Source organism: Antedon bifida, chromosome 4, assembly GCF_963402885.1.
Source record: "Antedon bifida chromosome 4, ecAntBifi1.1, whole genome shotgun sequence".
In the NCBI taxonomy this organism is placed as follows: Eukaryota; Metazoa; Echinodermata; class Crinoidea; order Comatulida; family Antedonidae; genus Antedon; species Antedon bifida.
Window position 1 is genome coordinate 33619424 of NC_136229.1, and position 26998 is coordinate 33646421.

Consider the following 26998-nt stretch of genomic DNA (forward strand, 5'->3'; position numbering starts at 1 on the left):
TTGCTTTATTGTTTTGATTTAGTTTTTTGCTTTTTTTTTTTATCTCCAGATCCAGCCACTGATACCCAGAGCATTGTCATATTTTTTCAGTGATTTGCCTTTAGATTTCAAATTAATTAATTTATGTCTTATTTAGAATGAGTGCAGCTTTGTAAGCTTAAGGGATGTTGAGAGAACACTTAATGTGATGATGTGGTTCCTTGATAAGCAGTATTTGCTACGACCATTGATTGAGGAAAGAAGGAAGAAAGTTAACATTGAAGAGGAAGATATAGGAAGGGAAGAGGTAGAAGATTCTGAGGATGAAAATTCTCAATTAGAGATGGTTCATCCTAAGATCATAATAGAAGATGAATTGGATGTCAAATATGAGGAGGTAGAAGATTCTGAGGATGAAAATTCTCAATTAGAGAAGGTTCATCCTAAGATCATAATAGAAGATGAATTGGATGTCAAATATGAGGAGGTAGAAGATTCTGAGGATGAACATTCTCAATTAGATAAGGTTCGTCATATAATCATAATTCACACTTGTTTCTATTAAGAGTTGTGTGAGAGAGGATGGGGTACTTTTTAAAATTAAACATAGATATTTTTAGGGGTGTGTGGGTTTGGTGTGTTTCAAATCAAATGAATGGAATGTGGAATGAAAGGTAAGGAATTTAATATTATCTGCATTGTATTTGTTTTTTTCATATTGATGTACAATTCTATTTATCTGTTTTATTTTATCTGAAATATGCTTCAAGCAATAACCTATGGAACTCTTGTAATGTTCTCTTGTGTCTCATTGTTATTAAAGGATATTGACATTGATGATCTTACATGGGCATTGGTTCTTGCTCTTGGTGTCTGCTACCATGCATGCTTAGACAAAAAGCGAAAAGACTTCAGAAAAACTGTAGCCAAGAGTTTTAAGAATCCAATGAATTTACGTGGAGGTCATGCAACCATTTACAGAGAAATTAACAGGTTAGATATTGATGTATTATTTATTCTTCAAGATTTACTATTTCAAGCATAAAATAGACCATTTTAAAAATAAAAGTGAGTCATGAAAATTTACAGAAAATGTTCCTGTGCCAAAATTACTTTGATTCTAATGTTATTATTATTATTATTGTTGTTGCTGCTGCTACTGTTGCTGCTAGCAGTAACCCGTGCTCCGTAGGTCTTTTTCTGCCTTAATATGTGGTTATATACTTTGCATGGGCAAGTATAATAAAAGTGCACTCAGATAAAAGTACTTTGACAAATTATTAAAATAAAAACAAATTGTATCAAGAATAAAGTTCGGAACTACTGTATTTACGGCCATTGATTTTGTTATACACTATCCCTTCACTTTAAAATATATGTAGGCTAAAAAATGAAAGCAATAGTACAGTGGATATGGAATGTTAGACTTTACTTTTGACTGTTCAGACTTTACAAAAATAAAAGACACTAAAGAAAAAGTGTGCTGTGTGAATTAGATGTGTGCGCAAACACATAATGAAAGTATAAAATGCCTAATATTCTGGGTGTTTTTTCATGGTGTATTAATTATTTGATACATTAGACATAAAATTAAAAAGTGGACAAAAATCGAATAAAAAACACATTGCTGCGGAAACACGAATTGTTAAGTTTATTCATATTTTTGTGCTGTGTGAATATTAATATTAATTTTTTGTTCATTTACATTTTTTTATTTCATGTTTTTTTATATTTTGCAATTTTTTTTGTGTGAGGTTTCGTATCTTTTTTGCTAGTTTTGATTTTTAGCTTTAAGCGGTGATACTAAATAATTACACCTGTCACGGATTCAAACTCAAACATACTAAGCATTGATATCAATGGCCACGGCATTTTACACACTGAGCCAAACCAAGATTTACGAATATCAGTCTGTTCAAAGAATAGGTTTAGGCCCCTAATTAATTAAAACTTCAACGATGCGATCATTCGATAAAGGTTGACTAAAGACAGTTTTTTTTTGGCGGCCCGGCATGGTATTTGTAGATCCGGCCGTGGCGGTACACAACAGAGTAGGTTATATACTTTGCATATATAATAAATGCGCACTCTGATAAAAGTAGTAAATTATCAAAATAAAAACAAATTGTATCAAGAATCAAATTCATAAACTATTTTATGGCCATTGATTTTGTTATACACTATCCCTTCACTTTAAAATATATGTAGGCTAAAAAATGAAAGCAATACTGGATATGGAACTTTAGAATTTACTTTTTACTGTTCAGACTTTACGAAAATAAAAGACACTTAACAAAAATTGTGCTGTGTGAATAAGTTAGATGATGCGCGCAAACACTAACGAAAGTATAAAATACCAAAGTATATTATTTTGGGTGTTTTTCGTGGTGTATTCATTATTTGAAAAATAAAAAAGTGGACATAAATCAAATGAAAAACACATCATGTTCAACAATGTATCAAACCATTTGGAATCGTTTTGTTTGTGTGTGTGTTTTTTTTTTTTCATTGACATTTTTTTTATTTCAATGGTTTTAATATTTTGCAATTTTTTTTGTTTGGGAGATTTGTTACCTATTTGCTACTTTTGTAATAAGTGTGGTCTAGCAATAACCTGTGCTCTACACGGTCTTGTCTGCCTTAATAATAATTCGCATGGGATGATTAGGTATTATAAAAGTGCAATACTGGATATTGCACTTTGTGCTGTGTGAATATTAATCTAGGGTGCGCATCAGAAAGTGACGTCTGTTAATCAGTCGGCAGATTAAAACATTTAAATGATAAAATATAAATATGAATTATGTTTTAGAATTAAGAATATTGGAATAATAAAATAGACTTTACAATCAGCACTCACTACTCGAAATGAGATGATGCGCTCGTTGGACACAAACTTTTATATTATATTTTATATGATATTTTGTGGAAACACGAATTTCGAATCATTTTATTTATATTATGTGTGTGTGGTTTTTTTTTCATTTACATTTTTTTTTTATTTCAATGGTTTTTTTATATTTTGCAATTTTTTTGCGTGAGGTTTGGTATCTTTTTTTGCTACTTTTGTAATTACATTGTTGTTTAGATTTTTTGCTTTAAGCAGAGATACTTATTATTTACACAAACTCGAACCTACTATTACTAAGCATTAATTTCAATGGCCACGGCGTTTTACTCACTGAGCCAAACCGTACAATAAAAAAATACATTCTGTTCCAAGGATCGATGTAATTAATTAAAACTTCAACGACGTGATCATTCGATACGGTTGACTAAAGACAGTTTTTTAGCGGCCCGGCATGGTATTTGTAGATCAAGCCATGGCGGTACACAACAGAGGAGGTTGCGTAGTTTATACAGTGACATAACATAGTCGCTGAGACGTCAAATTACTGCTATTTTTGCATTTTTTTAGTGTTTATCCTTAAAATTCAGGAAAGGGACGTCCCATCAATAAACATCAGTGGTTTTGGAGGAGATACGTAAAATACGCGAAAAATTTAGTAGCATTAATGTTTAGATTATTATTATTGTTGCCCTGCATATAATGTTATATTATTAAAAACACAGCAAAGACTTGTTATTACTAATACATAAAACAATTTTGATGGAAAATGCTTACAGAAGTTCAGGTTCCTCAAATCAATGGGCAAATTGTTCCATATATTTGTTCTACGAACATAAAACTTGTGAGGTAAATCTCCTTTTTCGCATAAGGAACATTTGGTTTTATAACAGTGGACTGTCTTGTTTCACAAGTTTTTGAAAGTGGTGCAGCGGTGGCGCCAGGATCTTCCCGACGGGGGGGCTACATTCCCCGATTTTCAATTTACAAAATAAAAGTTCAAAATTGGCCTATGCCTATATTTATCGGGTAAATTGTAGCATAGAAAAATTAATATACGCGAACGTAAAACGTACCCACAGGCGAAGAGGTAGGTCCACAATATTTATCGCAGAGGCGTAGGCTGGTTGCTGTCTGAGGGTGCAAAAATTGTAAATGACGTGCCTTGGGCATGATCTGTCCCGGAGATTATTATACTTCAAAACATAAAACAAAATATAGGCCTATAAGTCCCTATCATGTTTGTGACTGAGCTAAGAAATTTTTGAAAACTAGAGCTGTTAGGGCCCGGAAAATGCACTTATTGTACTTCGAAATATGACCAGCTTCATGGTTGGGGCTGAGCTAAGAAAATGTTTAAAACTAGAGCTGCAGGTCTTCAAAAAATTGCATCTTATACTTTGGAAACATCAGGCCTAGAGGCTTAAAAAAAGTGAGGGTGCGTCCGCAAGCGTAGACCCTTTTCAGTCGGGGAAATAAGTTTATACCTCCTAAGTGTATGCGTGCGTACCATCTGGATTTCCGAGTGGTGAGAAGTTCATGACATACAGGACATTGAAAATTTAACTAATATAAAATAACTTAGCTATAATAGGATGTTGGCTAAGCGAAAATGTGGCATGTTTTTTTGTTTCGTAATGTATGAAATATTTATTTTAGGTGCCTCAAGGTACAGAAGGTTACCTTTAAATTTAAAAATTGGTGAACATACGAACAATTAACATAATTCGTGTTTGCTGTAGTGTGTAGCGTACGTCGACACACAGTACACGACGTAACCGTTGGTAAACTTCGCCTGAAAAATAACTACAGTACACATTTTGGTCCCTGGATGGAACATATCACGCGTCTGGACCCAACGTTGAACGATTCGTACAAAGGGATACCGCCAGACAAGTGCGTACCTAGCTATTGTTTAGTAGTTAGATCGCTGGCAATAATGAATGCATATTATACAGTGCATGATAGCCCTCTGACGTACTCTCACGGTCAATGGAACGTCGCGGTTTTCTAGGCGCTGAAACTACGAAGTGAACTTGAACGATTTTTACTGTATATTTTATTCCCCGACAAAAAGTACCCGTGTTCCTCGACGGGCGGGCTAGCCTCCCCGACGAGGGGGCTGGAGCCCCCGTAGTCCCCCCGCTGGCGCCACCACTGAAGTGGTGTGAAGAGATTTATCATGCCTATGGGTGTTAATTTGTTTGGAAACGAGGGTGGCCTTTTTCAGTTTAGTTTGGAAAAAAGTCGCAATTTAGAATTACTGAATACTGCAATACTAAATACTGAAATGCTTTATTTTTCCATTATCATCATAAAATAACAATAGAAATTCTAGCTGCTCTTTTCATACACTGTAAAGTTGACACAGAACTGAAAGTAACTCATCTGAACTACTGTATGTCAATATAAGCACTTCAAGCAACTGACCACAACTCAAAGTAATGCACAGTTGCGCAAAATATGTTCACATAAGCGCAGTTGAATTGAACGTGTTCCACTTTTCTAAAACTGAAAAGAAACTAAATGCAACTGAAAACTTTGAATCATGTCATTAGTGATCTAAATTCTGTTGATTTCAGTTCCAGAAATGTGGAACACTGCGCTTATGTGAACATATTTTGCGCTGTGCATTACTTTGAGTTGTGGTCAGTTGTTTGAAATGCTTCCAGTTTTTTAAAAAATGAATAAATAAATGAAAACAATAGTGTCCCTTTTTTTGGTTGAATATGACATTTTAATGTCACATAATAGTTATTCACTTTGACCAAAAACTGGATGGGAAAAACAATTATTTAACTAAAAATATTTAATTTAAAGCAAAAAATACTAAAATTGTCTGTCAGACAATAGTTTTTGGTTAAAATTAACCATTTCTTTTGTCTTTTTATAGTGAATAATTATTTTTGTTGATTTTTTTTCTACAGAAGTGAATAACTTTTTTATTAAAACTGCAAAATGGCGTATTCAAAGTCTGATTTTATTACTTTGTTTTTCATGTTTTTGGGGGACAATGCATCTTTAAGCATTTTTCTCTTTCGTCAGCTGTCAAGACATATTCTTAGATGAAATACAGTTAGGTCCAAACATTGCTCGCAACATGGCACTGAAGGAAAACATCTTCATGATGATTATCTGCATTGAGTTGAGGATCCCGTTATTTTTGGTCGGCAAACCTGGAAGTTCCAAATCCTTGGCCAAGACAATCGTGGCTGATGCCATGCAAGGAGACTCATCAGTATCTGAGCTTTTCAAAAAACTCAAACAGGTATTATTTTTGTTAATTCTGTCAAAAGAAAGCCATTTTATTTATATGTTTTCTTTACGATTCTGACTTTATTTTAATCTTTTTATCATCAGGTACACATGATATCGTATCAGTGCAGTCCATTGTCGACACCAGATGGAATTGTGGGAACTTTTCGTCAATGTAGCCGATTCCAGCAAAGTAAAGATCTCAACAAATTTGTGTCCGTTGTCGTTCTTGATGAAGTTGGACTTGCTGAAGACTCTCCAAGAATGCCTTTAAAGGTATATATTCTTTTTATTGACTTTTTATGAACATATTAGCTTTTAAAAAAATGGAAATGTTAATAAAATATTTATCTAAACTTTTTAAGATGGGATGCAAATATTAAGCTAGATAAACTGTTACATTTAATTAAATTTTTTCCGATACTTCTTTTTTAGACACTACATCCGTTGCTAGAGTATGGCTCTGAAGAAGAAGACAATCCACCAGACTATAAAAAAGTTGCATTCATAGGAATCTCAAACTGGGCCCTAGATCCTGCCAAGATGAATAGAGGCATATTGGTTTCTAGAGGAGTTCCAGACGAAGCTGAACTCATAGAAAGTGCCAAGTAAGTATGAATTTTCCACACCACTATAATAAGTTTAAATTAAATTGGTTTAAATTCAGAAGGTTTCTTGTTTATTCTACACATTATTGGATATTCATTCCTCCTATATATTTGTCTGTGTTCTTGGCCAATGGCACTTCTCTGCATTGTATTTTGATTATTTATTAGGGGCATATGTGTATTAGATAACAGAACTTTGGATAAGGTCAGTCAAATCCTAAAGCCACTTGCAGAAGGATACTTAAAGATCTATAAAGATCAAGGACATGATTTCTTTGGACTAAGAGACTTCTATAGGTAAGTAAATCTGTTTAGCATTTATTAACATTAGCATTATTTTATCAATTCTATTTTAACATAATATGTATGTATATATTAAACAATTGTAAACTTTTTTACAAACAATTAGTTTGGTTTGGTTCCCAATGAAATTAAACAATGTGCTACAATTTCAGACTTTAAAGCCCAATTCACCAAACATTTGATCTCAAAATATTAAGTTGTAATTGTTTATATTGTTTATTCAATGCAGCTTATTTTTAATTGGTGTATCTCATTATAACTTTGTTTTGTTTTTACTTAATTTGTGCTACTTAGTTTTGTTATTTTTGTATTTTATAAGTAATGATGGAGTAAGAGCAGTTTTCTGTTTGGGCTCATGCCTATTAGTTGCTCCTGGCAAGATGAATTGTGAAATGTACTTTTATGAACTTTTGCCGAATAAATATTATTATTATATTAACTTCATGTAAACATGGCGTCGTATGCCGTCTGCAGTTCGCTCACAATTGCTGTGCTTGTTTTGGTCTTTTGTGGATCCTCCAAGCCTGCTTTTCACAAACATGAGTTATATGCAAACAATGGGAAGTTTATCCTGTCTTTCTGTAATGGATCGGATATTTCAGACTGTTTATATGTTGGATGTACAGCCGCTTACTTACGCAGGCCTACCCAGCTCCATTTTCGGATTGAACAACGCTTGCCGCCCATGGTCGTGGGGAACTCTATGAGTTTAGGCCTAAGAAACAGAAACGAAGGTTTTTGCACGCCAACTTGAGGTACTACTCTAATAGCATGGCGACGTTTAACTTACTGATCATTCTAGCAGGTGATGTTCACTCAAACCCTGGCCCTATTATTTCTAGGCCTAGGAATTCAGTTCAAGACCATTCAAGGGCTGAGCAGCCTGGCACTAACGGCGATAACAACGGTCACCACCGCATAGCAAGTGAAGCAACGTTGATCGGTGGACCTACTTGTGGTTACTGCACAAATCCTATCCTGTTTAATGAGATAGGTCTTAATTGTTCTCTGTGCATCCAACAATTTCACCATGGATGTCAAGGTGTCTCTGATGCTTTTTTCGTTGATTTGCTGGTGACGCAACAAAGTTGGACTTGTCTGCATTGCGCTCTTCCTACAATTAACAAGTCATTCTTTACAGGAATTATATCAACTACTTCAAGCCATGGTAGTACTGGTAGTACTACATGTAGTAGTTCTGTTACTTCATCGCACAGTGATAGGCCCAAAATACACGGTCTGTTATTTAATGCTAGAAGTGTTGTAAATAAGCTTACTGAGCTGCATCTTATTCTCGATTATGAGCAACCCGATATTGTGGCCGTTACGGAAACATGGTTAGATAGTACGATTCATGATAATGAACTCGCACCCGACGGTTTTCTTATTTTTAGGAAAGACCGCAATAGACATGGTGGAGGTGTTATGATTATTGTCAACGAACAGTATAAACCATCACTGTGCTCTAAGCTTGTTCATAGTCAGATAGAGATAGTCTGGGTTGAGCTACTGACAAAACTGGGAAAGATCCTGCTTGGCTGTTTTTATCGTCCACCCAGTGCTACTATCTCTTACACTAATGATTTTACATCAGCTATGGAAGACGTACTGGACATCAGCCACAACTACCAAGCTATTATACTTTGTGGAGACTTTAATATGAAGAGTCAAAGACAATTGCTAACCAATAACTTTGAACGTTTAATTCTTGACTCTATGGACTCCTTGGACTGTACACAATTAGTTAATAATGACTCAACACATTGTGATAGTCATCCTCTTGATCTTGTTTTTACAAACAGACAAGAGTTAATGGATGTAGAGTCAACCCCTGGTTTGGCAAATAGTAACCATGTTGGAATTTCCTGTGTTATCTATGCCTCAAATAACAGTATCAAATCTAAAAATAATAGTAGAGATAAATACCTATTCTCTAGATTAAATCCCAGCACTTTACATGAAGAACTTGAAAGTGCTGATTGGGAATCTTGTTTTGTCGATAACGATATTAATCACACTTGGACAAATTTTAAACAAATTCTTACTGATATTTTTGATAAGGTTATTCCGAAAGGTAAAGGGCGATGTAAGAAAAGATCCCCTTGGATTACTCAAGAGATAGATAAATTAAGTAGAAAGAAACGTGCCTTCAAACAGGCTAAAAGACATCCTCTAAATACCTACTTTTGGGATAAATATAAAAAAGTTCGAAATGCTGTGAAATATGCTTGTAGAACAAGTTTTCATGAGTATGTTAAAAATTTAGCCCAGTCTAAAGATGAGAAACCGTTCTGGGCTTTTGTTAATTCTAAAAAATCAAGCAATATCCCATCTTCATTTATTATTGATAACGTCACTGTTGATGACCCATCCCATATTGCTAATAAATTCAACTCTGTTTTCCAAAGCAATTTCTCTCCTAATCTCGACCCGCCTTTTGTTCCTCCTGTTTCTGAGTTCTGTTGCCATCCTGGTGAAATGAGAATGAGGTGAAATCAGTAATTACTTCTCTGACTGTTTCTAAATCCCCTGGACCTGATGGCATTTCTGCTCGAATGCTTAAACTTTCTTCTTTTTCTGTTATTCCTGTTTTAACCAAAATTTTTAACATATCTTTGACTCTGGGTGAAGTTCCTTCTGATTGGAAACATGTACATATTATCCCTATCCATAAGTCTGGCCCGCTAACAGATATTCTCAACTAGACCCATATCCCTTACATCCGTTGTTGGTAAAGTGCTTGAGCGACTTATTGCGAAACATTTGCTAGCTCACACTGATAAACATGGTATCATACCACAATCCCAACACGGTTTCTCTCACAAGAAATCCTGCATTACCCAACTTGTCACTATTTTTCATAATTGGGCGGAATGCTTAGATAGACACAATCCACCCCGTATCGATGCAATTTTCCTTGACTGGTCAAAGGCATTTGACAGAGTTAGCCACCCTATCCTTATGGATAAATTGCACAAGTATGGCTTTTGTGGGAACTTACTGAATTGGTTGCATTCTTTCCTGTCGAATCGTGAACAAGCTGTTTCTTACAAAGGCACTCTTTCCTCTTCGGTTCACGTTACATCTGGAGTGCCTCAGTGCTTGGCCCTATTCTTTTTAATATGTATATTGCTGATCTTTCTACCTTGATCTCATCCCACATGCCACAATATGCTGACGACACTGTTCTCTAGAGTAATCAAATCCCCAGTTGATTGTGACTTTTTACAGGCTGACCTCAACTCTATCATTAAATGGGGTGAAACAAATCGTATGTCCCTCAATCCTGGTAAATGTAGAGTCATGGAAATAACCCGCTCAAAAAACCACAGCTCTTTCCAATATTTCATCCTTAATAATCAAATCGAAACAGTGTCCCACTATAAATACCTTGGAGTTACTTTAACGTCGGATTTAAAATGGAACCAGTATATATCCCAATCTGTTATTAAATGTAACAGACTTGTGGGTTTTATTATACATTGTGTAAGACCAATGACCACCTTGTTCTTTTAAAACTTTTCACAACAATAGTAAGGCCAATCGTTGAATATGCAGCTCTTGTGTGGTTACCACATCAACAATGCACCATCAACCAAATCGAATCTATCCAAAGACGTTTCACTAGATCATGTTTTCCAGGCTATTTCCAAACTGTATATTCCCTCTGTCCATCTTACGAAGCCCGAATTACCTTCCTCAAACTACAGTACCCCGGTTGTACCATAGACTTCAATTTCTTCAAGTTAAATTTGTTATTAAGTGTCTCTACGTAAATTTTCTGGTTGATGGTCATTGTTGCCCACACCAGTTTCTCGTAGAAATTATAAATTAGTTCTCGTACCAATGCATTTTACCACTCTGTTTTTATTTCCTTTCAGAGGTTGTGGGAAACCCTCCCTATTGAAGTGACTGATTTGTGCCTTTTTGGTTCCTCTAAGTTTTTCCCTGCCTTATTTAATGTATTTTGCTGTTAACTTGTTTTTGTCTGCACCAGAAGGAGAGTACTCGCATAGTGACTTGTCACCTTTCTACAATCCGCCAGACTGGTGTTAGTTTTCTTGTGTTTGTATTTTTTTTTTTTTTAGTTATCCGCATTCAGCGGATAACTCCTTGTAACTGTCCTGTTTCATCATCTTTTTAGTCCTCCTCCTCCTTGTGATTGTAGTGAAGTTGTGCACCTCCTATTTTGAATGACGTCAGAGTTGCGCAACGTGACTTACGCGCGATTTTATGATTTTTAATGATTGATCATAGCTTAAAAACGTAATTTTTTTTTTACCCTTTATGAAAATTTAAGTCATATCAAGGGCAAACTTTTAGTGCACTAAAAATGACATGTTTTACAAAAAGTTAAAAGTAAAAATTTAATATTTCGGAAAAACAACTTTCTACGCGTTTCATGTCATTTTAAGCATGTCAAAAATTCCCACGAGTGTGCAAATTTTTATGCGCGCGGTGCGCACGTAGAGTTAAAAGCATAATTTTTTCGAGTGATTTATGTTTTTCCAGCCTTTTCTAGTAATTTTACCAACTTTTAAACAATTTCGACTTAAAGTTACGTCATACGAGCACATCGAATTGGACAATTTGCGCGCGTTTTTAATAAAAAAGTTCCAAAATTTGTCAAAATTATGCCTTTTTTTAAACAGTCATAATTTCTAAACTACACGGTCAACTTTTTGTGGATGACATATTCTGGAAGTTGATGAGTTGTAGATATCGGATCATGTATTAATATGGCTAACCGGACATTCTGACGTCATCGTATGGCCAGTTATATAAAATAAGTCGTATTTTCATATTTTGCGTCATTGTTCATTACATTTAAAAGAGCGCGCATTAATATTTCACATATTAAAATTTCTTCTACATGTTAATATGTTGTTGCTGAGATAATTTCCTTCTGAAATTGCTACCTTAGCGTTTCATTTTGAAACCGTCAACATGTTAAAAATTTGAATAAAATAGCGGGTCCTGTAATTTCATCTATTCTACACTGTATGTGATATGTATACAGATTATACTGTGTATACTATATGACACAAAATAACAGAATTCAGCAATAATAACATAATCATATTCTTCAGTTCAGGTCATAATGCCATCATCTTTATCTGTGTGCAATATTCCAATGTATGACGTGCACGTGGCGTTTGTCGTGCGGATAACTAACTTGTCAAAGTGACGAGTTACATGTCTATTTTTTTTTTTCTGTATTCTTTAGTTATCCGCAACGAAGTTGCAGGATAACTCCTTGTGATTGTACGAAATCATCAACTTTTTTTTTTTTTATCTTCTATCTTTCTGTAATTTTTGTGTCACACGTATCTGTAAAACTTTCAAACATAACATTTCGTAACTTTCTCAACATATCTTCATTCATATGAAGTTGTGCAGCGAACCTTTTCAGGATGTTTACAATTGCGCAACGTGACTTACGCGCGATTTAACGATTTTCTCGTATTTAACATAGGTCAAAAACCAAATAACATTTTAAAATGAAACTTTGCAAAAGTTAAAATTATATCATGCGCTAACTTTCTGTTAAAAAATTGCGTGTTTTATAAAAAGTTACGCGCGCACGCGCATTTAAAATTTCGAAATGCGCAAAAATAATTTCTAATCATATTTCTACGCGTTTCATGACATTTTAAGCATGTCAAAAATTCCCACGCGTGCACAAATTTTTAAGTGTGCGGTGCGCACGTAGCATTAAAAACATATTTTTTTCGCGTGATTTATGTTTTTCCAGCCTTTTCTAGTAATTTTACCAACTTTTAAACACTTTCGACTTAAAGTTACGTCATACAAGCACGTCGAATTGGACAATTTGCACACGTTTTTGAACAGTCATAGATTCTAAACAACGAGGTGAACTTTTTTTTAATTACATATTCTGGAAGTTGATGAGTTGTAGATATCGGATCATGAATCAATATGGCTAACCGGACATTGTGACGTCATCGTATGGCCACACGAATGTAAAATATAGCATTTTTGTCTCTTTCGTTATTCCTCATCATATTCAATGGAGCGCATCACGCCTATCTGTATTCCTTTTTCTCCGAGATTTTAATATTGTCTAGGTCAATCAACTATCTTACGCATGAGTTAAAAATATTTTAATTTTTATGACGTCATCATGCCTAAAAATTATAATTAACAGGGTCATTAATTTCATCTTTACAGTACATTTTAATCTGTTATAGCTCGTAAGAATAAAAAGTGATAATTATGATTAAAACGTTTTCTGGAAGTTATTAGACTGTAGATACGAATTAATGTGAACATTTTGCCAATCGGATGTTGTGAAGTCATCATATGGCCAGTTGAATAAAAATAGTCGTATTTTCATATTTTGCGTCATAGTTCATTACATTTAAACGAGCACGCATCCATATTCTACGTATTAAAATTTCTTCTACACGTTAATATGTTGTTGGTGAGATGTCCTTCCGAAATTGCTATCTTAATTTTAATACCGTCGCCATGTTAAAAATTGGAATAAACGGTGGGTCCCATAATTTCACCTATTCTACACTGTATGTAATATGTATACAGATTATACTGTATATACTATATGACACAAAATAGACAGAATTCAGCACTAACAAGATATGATATTCTTCAGTTCAGGTCATAATGCCATAATCTTTTTCTGTGTGCAATATTCCAACGTATGACGTGCACGTGGTGTTTGTCGTGCGGATAACTAACTCGTCAAAGTGACGAGTTCCATGCCAATTTTTTTTTTTTATTGTATTATATGTTTTATATGTCTTCTGGAAAATAAATGAATTGAATTGAATTGAACTTCAGTTTAAAGTTTATTTTGTTATAGTTTGATTAAGATGGTGAACCAATTCTCCAAGAATTCAAAAACTAAACCCACTTGGGCTGAAATTGAGCACGCAATTAGGCGCAACTTCGGTGGAATGGATGGAACAGACGAGTATATCGAAATATTTGGAAAGAAACTTGAAGGATACATAAAAAAAGAGAAGGTTAGTGGTGGTTGCAATAGATTTGTACTTTTCTATTGAAACCAACTTTTTATTATTAGGTGATCATTTTATTCTATGATCACCTATTGTTATTGTATAAAATCTTTATTAGTTATCCGCTTGGTAGAGCGGATAACTCCTTGTTATTGTATTGGATCAATAGTTTTTTTGGTTATCCGCAACTTAGAAGGATTGCATGCGCTAACTTTTTGTGCACTAAAAATGGCATGTTTTACACGAAGTTACACGCGCACACGCATTTAAAATTCAAAATTCGCAAAATTAACTTCTAATCAACTTACTACGCTGATCATGACATTTTGAGCATGTCAAAAATTCCCACGCGCGCGAACAATTTTATGCGCGTGGTGCGCACGTAGCGCTAAAAATATTTTTTTTTGATTGAATTATGTTTTACCAGCCTTTTATAGTAATTTTACCAATTTTAAAACAATTTCGACTTAAAATTACGTCTTACGAGCACGTCGAATTGTACAATTTTCGTTTGTTTTTAATGAAAAAGTTCAAAAATTCGTCAAAATTATGCCCTTTTTTAAACAATCATAGATTCTAAACTACGAGGTAAACTTTTTTTTAATTACATATTCTGGAAGGTGAGTTGTAGATATCGGATCATTAATGAATATGACTAACCGGACATTGTGATGTCATCGTATGGCCACACGAATGTAAAATTTATGATTTTTGTCTCTTTCGTCATAGCTCATCACATTTAATAGGGCGTATCTCCACTTATCTGTTTTCCATTTTCACCCCAATTTTGATATTGTCTAGGTCAATCAACTATCTTACGCATGAGTTAAAAATATTTTAATTTTTATGACGTCATCATGCCTACAAATTTAAATTACGTGTGGCATTAATTACATCTTTACAGTAAATTTTAATCTGTTATAGCTCGTAAGAATAAAATGTGATAATCACGATTAAAACGTTTTCTGGAAGCTATTGGATTGTAGATACGAAATCATGTGAACATTTTGCCAATCGGATGTTGTGACGTCATCATATGGCCAGTTAAATAAAAAAAAGTCGTATTTTCATCTTTTGCGTCATAATTCATTACATTTAAGAGAGCGCGCATCAATATTTCACGTATTCAAATTTCTTCTACACGTTAATATGTTGTTGCTGAGATAATTTCCTTCCGAAATTGCTACCTTTGCGTTTCATTTTGAAACCGTCAACATGTTAAAAATTGGAATAAATAGCGGTTCCCGTAATTTCACCTATTCTACACTGTATGTGATATGGATACAGATTATATACTGTGTATACTATATGATACAAAAAAAAAGAATTCAGCAATAACAAACTATCATATTCTTCAGTTCTTGTCATAATGCCATAATCTTTTTCTGTGTGCAATATTCCAACATATGACGTGCACATGGCGTTTGTCAAGCGGATAACTAACTCGTCAAAGTGACGAGTTTCATGTCTAGTTCTTCTTCTTCTTTCTGTACACTTTTTGTGTAAAAATATCTCAAAAAGTTGAATAGCAATGATCACAAAAATTTCAGAATGTCTTTGAAATACTCTAACTTAGTCCTAATAAGCTTTTCAGCGTGATCACTCATCCGTGACGTCATTTATACGCCATTTTGTGAAATCACATTATCAATCATATCTCCATAATTCATTATATTATATTACATATTAATGAAATTCACTACACGTAAACTTCAGGTCAAGGTTAAAAATATAAAAAAATAAAAACGCGCGCGCACGTAGGGTCATGCGCGTGGAATTGCGCGTTAAAAATTTAAAAAGCTCAGTTTTGATCAATTTAGAGCATGAATTAGGCCATTTGCGTGTTTCAAAAAATTACTGTGCAAAAAAAATATTTTGCGCGCGCGATACTTAAAAAGCGTAAAAAATGCGATTTTTTTATACAAATCGCATTCTACTTACCATCCTTAGTACATTCACCAAATTTGAGTCAGTTCCGACTTAAAATAATGCTATACGAGCAGTTTAAAAATGACAAAATGCGCAAATTAATTGCATCAAAGTGCTGAAAATGGTGAAAAATAAGGCATTTTTAAAATGAAAATAATTCTTCAGAATGCAAGATGACCCCCAATTTTTTTAACTTAAAGCCATTGAGTTGTAGATATGAATTTCAGAATGTTTTGATTACTGTAGTAATGTTTGGTCAAATTGTAACTTAGAACTTGTTAATCGTCTTCAAGTACTTCAAAATAGAGTAGCTAGAATCATTCTTTATGCTGATATGTACACCCCTATAACAGAATTGATGTCCTCACTAAAATGGAAGAGTGTCCATGACAGATGGGAAAATGATTTATTAATTATGTTATTTAAATGCCTACAGGGTTTAGCACCATCTTATTTAGCAAATCTATTCAAATTTATGGACACTTTTCACACAAAAAATACAAGAAGTCAATCAACTAAAACTCTAAATGTTCCAGCATGGAACAATATTTATGGAAAGAGAATGTTTAATTATAGAGCATCAACCTTATGGAATAATCTTCCTGTACATATCCGTAAAAATTATGAGACACTTAGTCAAGTTGAATTTAAACATCTTGTATAACTTCTATTGTACATAGTTTTAATATAGCTTTTACTTTTTTTTTTTCTTGTATTTTTTTCCAAATCTGGACCTCTTGGGAGACCAGTACTTGTGTATTGAAAGAGCTATTCCAGAATAAAGAAAGATTTGTATTGTATTGTATTGTATTGTATAATTCATGTACACATTTTACGTACAAAATGTTTTGACGTCATCAAATGGCCACTTGAATTTAAAAATTAGAATTTTTTATCTTTTTGTGTAGATTATCACATTCAACAGAGTGCATCTTGGTTATGTGTGCTCGAATTTCGCACAAATTTCAGTATGTGCTTGCTTAATTAATTATCTTTATCATGAGTTGACACTATTTTCATTTTGATGACGTCATCACGCGTAATTTCACCTTCGCAGTAAATTTGAATATCTTACAGCTCTTCAGAATTGAAGGTTACCTTGATGATAATAATTTATTATGAAAGCTGATGAAATGTAGATATGAATTCATATAAAAATCAAGCCTATCGGATGTTGTGACGTTAACATATGGCCAGTTGAAGTGAAAAAGTAGTTTTTTCATATTTTTCGTCAAAGTTATACACATTTCAAAGAGCGCGCACAGCGCTTCTACGTGCCAAATTTTTTTCCAAATCTTATATTTTTTTGCTCAATTAATTATCTTTTGAAATTGTCATCTTAAAGTTTAGTTTGATAACGTCATCACGCCAAAAAATTTGAACATGATGTGTGTCCCATAATTTCACCTATGCTACACTGTATATAGATATACAGTATATACTGTACATATTGTATATGGCATATATAGGCACAACTCAGCACTATAAGCGTTGATTTCTGTTTTACAACTTTTCTTTAATAATATCATATTTGATTCACTTTTCAACTTTTATACGAGCACGTCAACAGTGCATCATTGGTTATCCGCAACGAAGTTGCAGGATAACCCTTGTGATTGTCAAAAATCATCATCATCATCTTTTTTTTTCTTTCTCCTTCCAAAAATGCTATCTACGTGTTTCATTTTGATGACGTCATCATTTTAAAATTTGGAATAAAAGGAAGGTCCCGTTATTTTCACCTATTCTGCACTGTATTTAGTATGTATACAGTAGTGTACTGTATATATATTTAGACACAAAATAGAGAGGGCACACTAACATTTTAATTTCTTCAGGTCACAAAGGAAATCTTCACATTCCTAAACCTACTCTTGAAATTTTCAAACTCTCTTTCAGTTACAAGGCCCCTCATTTCTACAATGATCTTCCTCTATCTATCCGCAATTCCTTATCCTTTTCCTCTTTCAAAACTAGACTTATGACTTTTCTCAAAACTATGTAATCCTTTTCCTGATTTTAATTGTAAAATAGCAGATCTAAATTTTTATTTATATATATATATTTTATATTTTGCTTAATTTAACATTTCAGTTATTTTCTATTTTTCAAATTTTCTTATTATTTTTAGTCTTATGTAATTAATTTTATTTTTTTCTTTTACTTTTCTGTTCTTGTTGTTTTTTGTATATTGTATCTGTTCTGAGGGTCCCAAATGATCAGCAAATGCTGGATGGATCACCCTCATTAAATATGGTTAAAAATAAAAAAAAATAAAAAATAAAAAAATAAACAATGGCATAATCGTTTTTCTATGCTCAATACTCTAACATATAACATGCACTTGGTGTTTGCGCGGCGGATAACCTAACTCATTCATAGTGACGAGTTCAAATCTAGTTTTTGTTTTAATTTTTAAAGATGTCATCATAGTAAAAATGTTACCTATCTATCTTTACTTGAAAAAAAAAACACACCAATGAGTACAATTTTAAAACACTTATTACCTACATACAGTATACAATTGTCTAAACCTGATCGAAAGTTACATTTAAAATCACATTATTATATTAAAACAAAGCGGGATTTAATTCATCCCTGAAAAATAGATTTGAAATTTTTTTGAATACTATATAGAGGCAGCACTCTTGATAGACAACACACTACAGATTGACCAGTGATGAGTCAACAACTGTTGTTGATTATTATTTCCGTCATGTTTGGTATAGGACATAATACTGCATTTCATAGTCATTTGGTAAATTGTCATGTGTTGTAAAAGCTTCCAAAGTATGTTAATATCATCTTCAACAGTGACTTAGTTGAATCTGGTTGAATATTCTTGCAGTCTTCTGTTGTTTCTGTTGTGGTGGTAAGAATGTTTGGTGGTTTGTCTTTAAGATGAACAACAATGTATGTTTTCTGGTGGTGTGGCCTGATTAGAAAGAAGTAACTATGACTGCAACTTTATCCTCCTTGTTTGTACCTCTTGTATTGTAGGCCTACATCCCTTGAAAATAAATTACATAAAATGAACAATTAAAAATAACAAAACATATTGTTAGCATAATGTACTTCACAATATTTCATATTATAAAAACCTACCGGGAGCTAATGAAATTAGAAACCTCTCTTTGTCAGACATTATATCAGCCTAAAAGTGGGCCGATTCGACCCGCATTCAGCTATTGCCTATAGCAGCTTAGGAAGAGTAATTAGTAAGAAACATAACCTAGCCTAGTGTTATCACTGCATTTGGTGTTGGTAAAAGGGTGCTCAATCTTATGTTTGGCAGGAGCGGTGTGCATGAGGTAGAAACAGCAAGAATACAGTTTTGTAGGCCTACTTACCGCCCGTTTTATTTGAAATGGCGCACGACAGCACTGCCGCTGTACTATAACTGTAGCTGTGTGCCGCTGATCACATGCGCTGTCTCAATATTGCTAATGAATTGACTGGTCTAATTGTGATGTAGGAAAATGGCCGAGAATTGCTGAAAGCGGCGTTCGGCAGAAAAAACATATTTTTCGTACAAATTGTCCGTTCTAATATAGACTAATAGATAGAGGGGAATTAAAACAGCGCTAGTATCGGACTTGCAGTTTTGGAGGAGATAGAGGAACACATTTTGGCTTAATGCTGTTATATTATAGATATATTAATATACAGATTAATATCTTCTAGCTTGACAGTGATCCAGATTGTACTCCATCAGGCCTTATCAAAGCAAGCTTAGATGCTCAGGGTCAGACACAGGCTGGAGGAATTAAAAAAGTTGGACATGGTACATCAGATGGGTAAGTTGACAAGACAAATAAAAATTACTGGTTTCAGAGTTTTCTATGAATATGATTATTTTTTACACATTCTCTTAAACATGAAATATCCTATTTGCTGTAGGAGGAAGACTTTGTTGTTAAATCCTGAATATTTTCTACATTATAGAGACAGCAGATACCTTCTTGTAATAACTGAAAAGTTTGCTGCCCTACCAATTTTACAACAACACTTGCATAATATGAAAGATGCAGTCATTATCTATGGAAGCAGTTTTCCATTTGATCAAGAATACACACAGGTATTTTTCTATTTTTTTTGTTATGCTTTTGTATTTACATTTCATTGGTAGGTTGTCAATGCCAGTGATGGGCTAAACAGTTGGTGAGTTACTCCTTTAATTTGATTGCTTTGCACTTATTACAGTCTATGCTCCGCATCAGCAAATCTAAAAGTATTATAGAGAAATTTATTTTGTTAAGTTAAACACTTAAATTAGTAACACATTCAGAAACAATTACAACTAGATTTAATTCGTCACTATGACGAATTATAGGTTATATGCATTGATTAAAATAAAGATAATTGATTTGTAAAAGATATATTGATTGATTGGTTTTCTCAGAATCTTTAATTATTTATAATATATGCTAGGATCTTGCTAACGCAAATACAATAGCCGGTACCACAATCCGATCAAAGATCCCTCTGCGTATAATGTCATAAACCACATTTGTTACATAATAATAAAGACATAAGTTTCTTTTTATCTAGATTTCATTATAAATCATGTGTATAATCTATACACTAAGAAATAAAATTGAACAAACAATACAAATAATAAAAAAAAATCTTATTTCGTTTCGTTACCCAAGGTGAGGCTCGATCTCGGTACCTTGAATGCCATAGACACGAGCATAGACCACCGAGCCATACACAACTTACTAAAACATGTAGAAAGATTCCTCCGTGTATTTACTATTCAGTAGCCACTTTGGTGCAGATAGATTATTACATACCGCAATGAATTATAATTTGTTACTATGATGACATCTTTAAAAATTTATAAAAATGATGCACTGTCAAACTATATACTTTTAAGTAAGTTAAGTTAATGTTAAGTTTGTTATTTCGGCCTAAGAAAATGTCAAAATTTGTTTGATTGTCGAAATTAATTTTTTTTAATTCAATATACAATTAATGATGACTTAATCAACTTTTGTTCTCTTAATTTGATAATAAATCATACATATGATACATACACTTCAAGAAAATGAAATAAAAAATAGGTGTTCCCCAGCATTCTGACGATATATATTAATTTTAAAATTTAGCATATTTTCACTATTTTGTTAACTTATACGTGCGTAGCCTGTCACTTTTGACGTGCTTGTATAACAATTTCGAGTTGAAAAGTGAATCAAATATGATGATATTATTAAAGAAAGGTTGTAAAACAGAAATCGGGCAAAAAGAGTGCGCATTAACGTTTAACGCGCAGTGCGCGTGCAAAAAGTGAATCAATTTTGACAATTTCAAAACTTTTAAGCGCACGTACGCATGCGTTATATGCGCTACGCACGTAATTATATTGCCATATGATGAAATATGACCTGAAATTTATGAGTACCAAATTTTGTTTAAAAGTGATTCATGCTTGTGAAGATATGATTACAAACGTGATTTCATTAAATCGCGCGTAGACCGCGTAAATTATGATTGCGCACCGTGAAAACATAACCACATCGATTCCTGGCCATAAGGAATATACTCTGAAAAATTGACTTAGCTAGATGAAACTGATGCTAAGATAATTCACGGACAAAATAGTGCTAAGGAAAGAATAAATAAATAAATAAATAAATAAATAAATAAAGATCCTGACAGAATCAAGAGGTTATATGCATATCATGCATATAACCTAATTACAGATTGTTCAGTAGATAATATTTTGTATAAATAATCATTAATTATAACAGGTGTGTAGAAACATCAACCGCATTAAACTGTATATGGAAGCAGGAAAGACAGTTGTCCTTTTGAATCTTGAGAACCTTTACGAGAGCTTGTATGATGCCCTTAACCAGTACTACGTTTACTTCGGCGGACAACGATATGTAGATCTAGGACTCGGCACACACCGTGTTAAATGCCGTGTTCATGATTCATTCAGGTAAAATTACTATTTAAATTATGCAAATTTAACAGTGCAGGAACTATCATGAAACCTTGATAGATTTCTATAGTATTGAAAGAAGTGGAGCTGTAACTTGGTGGTTTAGATGCTCGGCTACCAATCCCAAAGGCCTGGGTTTCATGACAGAACAACTTCACTCCCAAATACTTGTAATATTAAGACTTTGTTTGTGTAGAGCATCTTGTGTATATATTTGTCTTTTTGATTATTTAAGAGGGAGGCCGCTTTATTAGCCACTAACCTTAACGGCTATGTGGCTAACTGGCCTCTCCATGAGACTTGTCTCCAACATTTCATTAAAAAAGGAAAAAAGAAGATGGAAAAACAAAAGGGGTAAATATCTTAAGATCTATTGAGCATTGGGTATATTACAGTAATATTAGCATAAGGTTTTCTATTTGTTTGACTGTTCCTGAGCTTTGTGAACATGTGATCTTGATTCATTGGTCCCAAAAATTGAAATATCTTGATAATAAATAATAACACTTTTTATAGGTTGATAGTGGTAGCTGACAAAGAAGTTGTACGTACACGCTTTCCAATCCCTCTCATCAACCGTCTTGAGAAACACTTTTTGGCGATGACAACAATGTTGAGTGAAGAGCAGCTGCAAGTTGTCAGAAGACTTGAAGATTGGGTTGAGATTTTCATAAAGTAAGTTTAAAGTGTTCACCAAACATTTAGTCATTGAGCCCATGATATGATTAAGTGATGTAAACAACCACTAAACACCTAAAACTGTCATAAGAGTTTTAAAAATGTTTGCATGGTTATAACAAATAAATACATGTAATAACTAAATAAAAGATTTGTAGTCACTTCGCACAATAAAGGTAGGCTTATGTCAATCTGGAACTGATAGCAACTCACTTAACTGAAAGGAACCAGTTTGACAAGAGCTCTTTCAAGCAACTAGAAAATAATGTTAAAATACATATTTCATTTCTTCATTAGGTCATCAGAAGATGCTTTTAAAAAAAGTGATGCATTTGTTGGTTATCATGGTGATACAGTTGCTACACTTGTTTATCAAACATGGGCATCTTTTGGTACTGCTGAAAAGGTATCTAATGTTACACCCATCACCTTTCTTCTGTTATCATAATGTTTATGTTAGTTTTTGTTCAGTTTCTTTCTTTAACAATAACGTTACTATGTACGAAAGTGCATCTTATTCATCATATTTTTATCTAATTTTATGATTAGGACTTATTGTCATAATGTAAATGTTCAAATTATTATTAATTTAATTATTTCAAAAGGTATTTGAAGATGTTAAAAACCAGCTGTTGATGCGTGCAACCCCTGAATCTGTCACTAGATTATCAGATACAAGAGTTACAGAAGAAGAGAAAAAGGCATTACAGGATACATACTTTAACGTTCAGAAACATTCATGCCTAGCAGACTATCTTGAGGATCAGCTTAGAAACAATCCTGGTAATGAAGGCATTTTAGCTCAGGTAAGGTGTATAGTCCTAACCTACCATTTCTGATTAGAGGTGTTTAACTTCAACGTTTTATATCTATGGCAACCAAGATAAGGCCAAAAAAAATTTATTGTGTTGGCCACATTTTGTGTAAATCATTTTGGGTAGGTCGGTAGGAAAAGTTTTTTTTTTTTTTTTTTTTTTCAGACCAAAAATGTGTTGCCGGCAAAATAATAAACAATTTATACAAATGATACAAAAATACTTTTAAACACTTTTCATAGCACCCTAGGCTTTCAACAAAAGTTTAAAAAAGGTTTATTAAATAAACGTAGTCTTAGCTTTTTGAGGCAAAAAAGGCATAGGCTAGGCATAGCCCTACTACTAGGCTTTAGCTACAATTTTTAAAGCCAACAAAAACAATCGAGATTAAAATAAACTATTTCCGTGTTAATGCTACATTACGCAAGTTAACATATTATTCTAGATGAAAAATATTGAGTTTTATATTGTTTTATCCATACGTAATTACACTGGCATTAAAGATATAACATTAAAATGTAGGCCGTCATATTTCGCCGATTTAATTTATTTATTGTGGGGAAATTCCCCCCACCAGAGATATCGATCGATCGAGGAGTAGGCCTAGGCTAGAGGCGGCCTAGCGTGCATGCCGGAACAGATGGATTATCGCTATATAAATAACAAGTTTGAACAAAAGAGCTTACGACAATCTTAGGTAATTTTCTATTAAACGTATAATATAGGCCTACTTGCTTGGCGAATCCATGCCTTTTAAATCATTTAACAAGTTCGTAATCGGATCGTAGTACTGTACTGTACAGTAAAACCAAAAAACACCGCATCAACAACCTCGTGCGATGTACGATCTGTTGTTCTTTTTGGTAGAGTCCATTAATTATGAGGGTGTTTAAAAATGTGATAACTATTAAAAACCTGTCTCAACCACTGTGTAATCAAAGCGTTTTTTTTAATTAAAACTTGGATCCCCCCAAAATTGATAATCGCATATTCTGGTTATCACATGATCGATTCATGGTTGGTAGCACGCTTCTTTTTTACACGTCCGACGGAGGTGAAATATGTTCGCCAATTTGGTGAATAAGACACTATTTTTTCACCATTTGTTTTCACAATTGCCATTTGGTTCACAAAAAAAAAAAAGCCGACCTTCATTTTCGTCAGTTTAGGGTCGGTCGGGCGTGGCCAACACAATAAAAAAAATGTTTGGCCTAAGTATGAAGCATTTGTTTTTTAGTTTTTTTAGATTCTTGAAATGTGAAAAAGAAATCTGAAAACATATTTTTAAAAACTGGATTTTTATATTTTTTAGCATCCAAATTTAGGTATCAACATTTTTAAACAAATAATGTATTAAATTTAGGTTACCACATATTCACGTCTTCTGACTGAGGAAGATTACAAAACTCTTGCGGAATCTACACAGCTTGATATGTCTGACATTAGTTGGGTCTCCCTACAAGAGTTCCAGTATGAACAACAGTTTTCTGTTAGAGTCCAGTGAGTTAAAAACAGCATTTTTTTATTTTTTGGATACTTTTTCTGTACTATAGTCCTTTGCACAACATAAATAAAATAATACTTAATATGTTTCTTAGAAAATTCTTCGGTGCGATCACTGAAAATGACAGATTATTATTAGTGCAATGTGATGCAAGCAGTGACACCACAAATCTGATTTCCTGTGCTTCCTATCGAGTGCAAGATGAACGAGAGAATGCATTGTCTGCCGTGGAAGAAGAGACTGCAGGCAGAGCTCATTCCGTAGAAGAAGAGACTGCAGGCATAGCTCATGTAGTCTTTGTTATTCATCTTCCTCGGGTTAAGAGATGCTTTGATGGATTCCAAGGTACTGTAATTTAACAATATTTTTGTTTAAGTTTAGGTTCTATCAAACATAAACTGAATAAATTGATTTTTAGTTGCTAATGAAGTTGGAAGTCAAATAATATTGGCCTTTCGAGATTGAGTGCAGCAGGATAATTTTTAATTCAAGAAAGCATGAAAACAGCCGATAATATCTTTATAACTGTTTCTTTTATATCATAATAGGTGGACTATGGTCTTCTGCTCACATCGACGACCTTCAACCTCCAAAAGAAAACTGTCCAGATGTTTCCAAACTTTTAGGCCGACCAATAAGTAAGTTACTACTTCCAGCTCCAAAGGAACAGCAGAACATAGAAAGCATCAGCCAGAGTTGGGAACAAGAAGTTGAAGGTAATTGTGTTCTTATTTTATCATTAACTTTTTAGTCACTTTCAATGCTTTACTAGTGTAGACAAAGTATCAATATTTTGTACTATTTTTAGCCTTGTTTGTTGGTAATGGTTATTATAATTATATAATTTCTTTATTTTATCTTTGTTAATTTAATACAGTACACTATACAGTATAATTTCCTTATTGTTATTGCTATTTAGATGAAGAAGAAATGGAAGAAGATGATGATAATGAATCAGAAGATATGGAGTATAATTCCATTGATTCAATGTTTAACATCGACCAATCAGATGTGAACCAGGTCGTGGCATCTCTAGTTGATGCCACAGTAGAAGAGATGGTGGAAGGAATGGAAGAAGAGATGATGGAGCACAGGATTGATGAAGGAATGGAGGAAGAACCTGTAGTAGGAGATTGTGAAGATGTCACAAAGATGGGCTCTCCACATGATGAAGTTTCTCTTGTCAATTTCAAAGCCGTCCTTGTTGATTGTATTCATCCAGCTATGGCAAGAATTATTGATCCTTCTGATCAACGACATAGATCGACAGAGAGAGTCCATCTGTTAGTGCAACTTATAGAAGGAGACTGTGTGCATCATGGTATAAATTTATTAAGTCTTTCTTATTTTTTTATCATTTTCAGATTTTTAGGACCTATTCACTGAGTTATAACCTGTTTCAACCGGTGGTGGTAGTAAGGCCTACCCAAGACTGCTTACCATGCATGATTGACTTCTGTGGATGCACAAAACAATGCATGAGAAATTTAAGTTAATTGATCTGTATAAACACAATAACTGAATATAAACACACAGTTTAATGACTGATTGATTGATTCACATTTATTTATTTTTAATGGAAAATGGAAATTAATTCCTCATACAGACACAATAAAATAGTATGTTAAGAAAGATAAAACAACCTGACTAGCTATTGTTTGTGTTGTAAACCAACGGCTCGCTCATATGATGGTTTTTTTTGTTTTTTCTTATATTAATCTTTTGTTCAGAATTTATAAATTCAATGAAACATCTCATTGCCAGTCTCGTAAAAGAGAAAGAAGGCAAAGAGAAAGAAGGCAGAAGACTAAATCCTTCAGATTGGTTAAGCAGAAAAGGTTTGAATATCAAAGAGGTTCAGGAGAGCGGGACATTTAGGTGAATATTCATTTGACACATATACAGTTTTTTTGGACTTGAATTAAAAAATGCCATTAACTTGTTTGATAATTAATAATTGTTTCATATCTTATATAATAATCATTTTAAAAGTTTTAGCTTTGACATTGGCTTTTTAATGTTAATTGCTGTTTTCCTTGACGCAGACTAGCATGTTGGCAACGTTTAACATCAACTGTAGCCTCATTTCTGGCTGAAGTAATTGCTGCATGTGACATCAGTAACA

At 33.5% G+C, this 26998-nt stretch overlaps 1 protein-coding gene across 1 annotated transcript; it reads left to right on the forward strand.

Moving 5' to 3' along the window:
• Positions 1-190: 190 nt before the first annotated feature.
• LOC144839375 (E3 ubiquitin-protein ligase rnf213-alpha-like) lies at positions 191-26755 on the forward strand. Its single transcript, XM_078694691.1, has 18 exons — positions 191-505; positions 803-972; positions 5873-6095; positions 6188-6358; positions 6518-6690; positions 6859-6987; positions 13838-14000; positions 19608-19720; positions 19869-20001; positions 21680-21873; positions 22393-22551; positions 22852-22960; positions 23160-23360; positions 24733-24869; positions 24968-25218; positions 25422-25589; positions 25793-26194; positions 26604-26755. Exons 1-18 carry the CDS (start codon positions 191-193, stop codon positions 26753-26755), a joined length of 3363 nt encoding a protein of 1120 aa, XP_078550817.1.
• The last annotated feature ends 243 nt before the right edge of the window (positions 26756-26998 follow it).

Excerpts from the sequence above, each read along its gene's own strand:
- LOC144839375 (XM_078694691.1), top strand. The coding sequence starts at position 191 with ATGTGGTTCCTTGATAAGCAGTATTTGCTACGACCATTGATTGAGGAA. Across the intron at positions 506-802 it reads AACATTCTCAATTAGATAAG|GATATTGACATTGATGATCT; the intron begins GTTCGTCATATA and ends TTGTTATTAAAG. Across the intron at positions 19,721-19,868 it reads GGACATGGTACATCAGATGG|AGACAGCAGATACCTTCTTG; the intron begins GTAAGTTGACAA and ends TCTACATTATAG.